At 53.0% G+C, this 4,905-nt stretch overlaps 1 protein-coding gene across 1 annotated transcript; it reads left to right on the top strand.

Moving 5' to 3' along the window:
- The first annotated feature begins 519 nt into the window (after positions 1–519).
- Positions 520–3,079, top strand: OTUD1 (OTU deubiquitinase 1). The gene has a single exon (XM_075705783.1). The coding sequence runs from the start codon at positions 520–522 to the stop codon at positions 1,870–1,872; it is 1,353 nt and encodes a 450-aa protein (XP_075561898.1). The 3' UTR covers positions 1,873–3,079.
- The last annotated feature ends 1,826 nt before the right edge of the window (positions 3,080–4,905 follow it).

Genomic DNA, 4,905 nt, shown 5'->3' with positions numbered 1-4,905 from the left:
CAGGCCCGGACCGCCGGGGCACACAGGACCCGGCCACGCGGCCCCCGACCCCTCGGGCCTGGCACCGCTGAGGGTCGAACCCCCCCCGCCCCGCCCCTGCTGCGTCCCCGCCCCGCGCCGCGTCCCCTTCCGCCAGGGGGCGGGGCGGCACCCGGTGAGGTCACGCCTTTCGGCCCCGCCCCTCGCCGCCGGGTGAGCGCGGGCGCGGCCCCGCCCCCGGGCCCGGCCTCCCGCAACTTCCAGAAGGGCCTGGGCGCTGCGGCCGCGCGCGCCCGCCGAGGGGCCGGGCCGGGGCGGGGCGGGCGGCGCTGGTGGCGCAGCGGGAATTGCCGCCGCCGCCGCGGGGCCCAGCCGGCCGCGGGGCGCGCAGGGGCGGGGCGGCGGCGGGGAGTGATGCCCGTGTTTATTTTTACCCGGGCGGCTCATCCTCTCCGGCAGCCCCAGCGCGGCCCCCGCCGCCGCTCCCCGCCCCGGCTCCGGCGGCGCCGCCTATAAAGCGCCGCCCGCGGGGAGCTGAGGATGCAGCTCTACAGCTCCGTGATCACCCACTACCCGGCGGGCGGGACGGCCGCCGCAGCCGCCGCGGGCCCGCCCAGCGCCGCCGGCGTCTTCAAGGTCTCCTTGTCGCCGGGACCCCCCTCCGCGGAGGCAGCGAGCGCCGCCGACGCCGCGGGCCCGAGCCCGAGCCCGAGCCCGGCCGCCCAGAGCCCGGCCGAGGACGCCTTCGTTCCCGGAGGGGGAAGCAGCAGCAGCAGCAGCGCCGCCGCCATGCCCGCCTTCTCCTCCTGCCTGGAGGTGATGCCGAGCGGCCCCGCGGCGGGCCCCGGCAGCCGGCCGGCGGGCGGCCCGCCGTACAGCTCCTGCGCGCAGCTCAGCGTCGGCCGCCGCCGGCCGCTGGAGCGGATCGTGCCCATCCGCATGGTGCAGCGCGCCGAGGCCCCCGGCGAGCTGGTGCCGGCCTCGCCGCGCAGCCGCGCCTGGCTGGAGGGCATCCTGGAGAGCATGCGGCAGGCCGGGGGGGACGGCGAGGCCGCCGCCGCGCCGCCGCCCGCCCAGGAGCCCAGCAACCGCAGCCTGCGCCTCAGCGAGCACTGCCAGGCGCTGCAGGCGGCGGCGGCCGGCGCCCAGCCCGGGCTGCTCCCCGGCTGTCGCCCCGCGGAGAGGAGCGGCAGCCAGGCGCAGCCCGCCGCCGGCCCCTCGCTCGGCGGGGAGGAGGAGGAGGAGGAGGAGGAGGCCGGAGCGGGTCCCGATGCGCGCAGGGGGCAGGGCGGCAGGCCGGAGCGCAGCGAGAAGCTGGCGCTGTACCTGGCCGAGGTGGAGAAGCAGGACAAGTACCTGCGGCAGAAGGGCCGGTTCCGCTTCCACATCATCCCCGACGGGAACTGCCTCTACCGCGCCGTCTGCAAGGCGGTGTACGGGGACCAGCGGCTGCACGGCGAGCTCCGCGAGCAGACCGTGCACTACATCGCCGACCACCTGGACCACTTCAACCCCATCATCGAGGGCGACGTGGGGGAGTTCCTCATCGGCGCCGCCCAGGACGGGGCCTGGGCCGGCTACCCGGAGCTGCTGGCCATGGGGCAGATGCTGAACGTGAACATCCACCTCACCACGGGCGGCCGGCCCGAGAGCCCCACCGTTTCCACCATGGTTCACTACCTGGGGCCCGAGGACCCGACGCGGCCCAGCATCTGGCTGAGCTGGCTTAGCAATGGGCACTACGACGCGGTGCTGGACCGCGTGTGCCCCAACCCAGAGTACGAGGCGTGGTGCAGACAGACTCAGGTACAGCGCAGACGGGATGAGGAGCTGGCCAAGTCCATGGCGGTGTCCCTGTCCAAGATGTACATTGAGCAGAACGCCTGCTCTTGAGACCAGCTGGGCCGCAGGCTGGGAGCCTTGCTGCAGGGACTGGGACAGACAGAAGGTGTGCTGGCTGTGACGGTGATGCCTTAATCCTTAATGAAGCAGCAGCACCCCAGACTGAGAAGGACTGCAGATTGCGGGGGATAAATACAAACGCGTTTGTAATATTCTGTTGTAAAAACTTAGCCTCGGATTATTTGCAAGCAGAGTCTCCGTGTATGTTTGTGTCTCCCCTCCCCACTGTCTCTCTATTTTCTATAAGAATGTATTTTTTGCACACTATTTTTAAACTGTTACCTCCATCTTCTACATCTTACATTAGTATCTGGCTTTCAGCTGTACAGCCAAAAACGTTTGTAAACAGTTTTTGTAAATAAGGCTTATGATGTAACAGCTATTTTTTGCTGTGTTTTTTACCCATAAACCTTATATTTTTACCAAACGAAGTTGATGTCAAACTGACCCTCCCTAATTGATGAAAGCATTGTGGGTATTTTCATGCAAAACTAAACCAATGTTTTTTGTAAAAGTGCAGCAAAGTATGAACAGACTGCTTTTCAGAATGGTTGCTTTCTCTGCCTGGAGCACAGAGCAGGTCCTTTGAGCCGGTTGGAATGCAGCTACACGTGAACAGTACAGGGAGCAACTGACTCTTCTGTATTTAATTACTATTTTGAGTAAACTGGCTTCTTGTTGCCTGGTTGGCTCGCCCTCTGCTCCATTTGTATTATTTATCTGTAATAACAGAACATTAACTTGCAATAGAATGTTGTGACTAGATAATAGTCTCCTGCTTTGGCAATAATTGCCTTGGCTGCACCTCGGTGTTTGTGTTCTTGTTTCTGGCTTATGGTGTCTTCTGTATAAGCTCTGCTTCTTTTCTGGCACTGGTGTTGCACCAACAAATCATTATCTGATCACAACATTTTATTCACCTGATGTTATTTTCTAATTAAGAAATCAGGAATGGTATTCTACATTATGGTGTAAAAGAGGGAAAAAAAGTATTTAAATTGAGGTTTGTATGGTTTGCTGGGTCAAACATTTAAATGTTTCCAATCTGAATTCTGTCTCTTCTACTTTCTGATTAACTTGTTAGATATATTTATTAAGTAATGCAGTTTGTACTTTTTTATTTTGTGATAATATATTGTGATTTTGGAATTTATACTGTATTTGTATAATAGGAATATTCACAGCTAAAATGGAATGAATAAAGAATATAATTTTACTTGTGCTCTTTTTTTCCACCCTTTGCATTCCTGGTGTGGTGAAGAACTGCAAGTGGGTTCCCAAAACCCTTTAGTTAGCTCCTCTGCCTTAGTTTCCCAAATTGAGAGGCAGGAAGGAGGGGCACGGTACTTCACAAATGTGAATCACTGATCATTCTGGTGTCTGAACACGTGAAATATATGCAAACATTTAAAGACAATTGGATATCTGTAATTCTTTTGTAACTGTAAGAGATCTCAGTGTATCTCTTTGCCGATGAGAAACATTTTTGTATATTAATATGCATTAAAGAGGGGTTCTCAGCATAGCACCTGGGCTGGTAATACCAGTGGTTGGGATGAACCAGCTCCCTGCTGGCCTGTGCATGCTTGGGCTTGGACTTCGGTAATGGGGAATCTTCAGTCTGCAGCCAGGCGCAAACTCGTTTGAGATTTGCCCTGTCACCAGTGATACCTCGGCAACCCTCTTCTTGTTACTTGAATAGAGGTAATGTCCTAAGGAAAGAGAGCTTTTTACTCCCCTTACAAGATGGAAATGCCTTGCAAGTTGTTAAACAGTACGTGTGTGCATACATGCATTTGCAAATCTACCCCGATCTCTGAAAATAGTAGAAGGCCATCCTCAAATGACAGAAGGGTACTGGGTTAAAATTAGGGTTAAAAATCAACTAAATGAACTTTTTGTGTTCAAAAAATGTGTAGACATGGCACTTCGGGACATGGTTTAGTGGGCATGGTGGTGTTGGGTTGTCGGCTGGACTGATGATCTTAGAGGTCCTTTCCAACCTTAATGATTCTATTCCAGTTTTACTTTCATTAAAACATAATCCAGCCACCAAGCCAGGAAACATGAAATTAATTATTACTCTACCCTTAACTGGTTTAGTGGTGGACTTGGTAGTGTTAGGTTAATGGTTGGACTGGATGATCTTAAAGGTCTTTTCCAACCTGAATGATTCTATGATTCTCAATAGCTGAAATGCAGCAGTCTTAATTGAGCACACTTGTGATAAAGAGCTGCAGGATTGTGTGTATATTTGGTACTCCTTTATGTGATGTAAAGAGTAGATTTAAATAAATTCGTTATTTCCAAAATATTGGTAAATGCAGACTATATTTTTCCCCATTTTCTTCACACGCAATCATGCTTTTGCTTTAAAGGTCAAACCAGTCTTGCTAGTCCACTATTGCTTAACTTCACTGAATTGCTGGTAAGCTGAGTTCTGAGGTGAGAGCAAGGCAAAGATGCGGACATGGATGTGTTCATGAAGAACAGAGACAGTTGATGAGGAAAATGGCTACTTGGGTGGCTGTAAGCACAAAACCATTAATACAGCATCACTAAGTATCAGTGATATGCCTGACTGACTAAAACCTTTGTATCCAGACTGCTTAGGTTTTGGGCTGGATATGATAAATTCATTCAAAGTTGTGAATATTCCAAACTTTTTAAAAAAAAAAAAACATTTCTTTTAGGTCTTTTAGAATTACCATTTTCAGCTATATCATGAATTGTGATTACAAATTTTGTTTGTGTTTTGTGGCACAAACCTTAGAAAGAGTCACAGAGTAAGCTAAGCAAGGAAGGATTGATACTGAATAGTGTTCACTCTAGGATATAATTTATATTAAAATATCCAAAAAAAGTAGTGTTAAAAATGAACAGCACAGAACCCTGGGATAAGTTCCCACCGGGTTCCTTAGCAATTTTGATGCTACTGCATGAGTCACAGGGGCATGCAGATAACTTTAAGGAACTTGAAAAAATAGGTTACTTGTTGAACTAGTTTGCACAGACATTGAGGAT

This window comes from Pelecanus crispus, chromosome 2 (genome assembly GCF_030463565.1).
Source record: "Pelecanus crispus isolate bPelCri1 chromosome 2, bPelCri1.pri, whole genome shotgun sequence".
Lineage (NCBI taxonomy): Eukaryota > Metazoa > Chordata > Aves > Pelecaniformes > Pelecanidae > Pelecanus > Pelecanus crispus.
This window is presented reverse-complemented; position numbering and strand designations above follow the sequence as displayed.

Coding starts and splice junctions, on each gene's coding strand:
- OTUD1 (XM_075705783.1), top strand. CDS start 520: ATGCAGCTCTACAGCTCCGTGATCACCCACTACCCGGCGGGCGGGACG.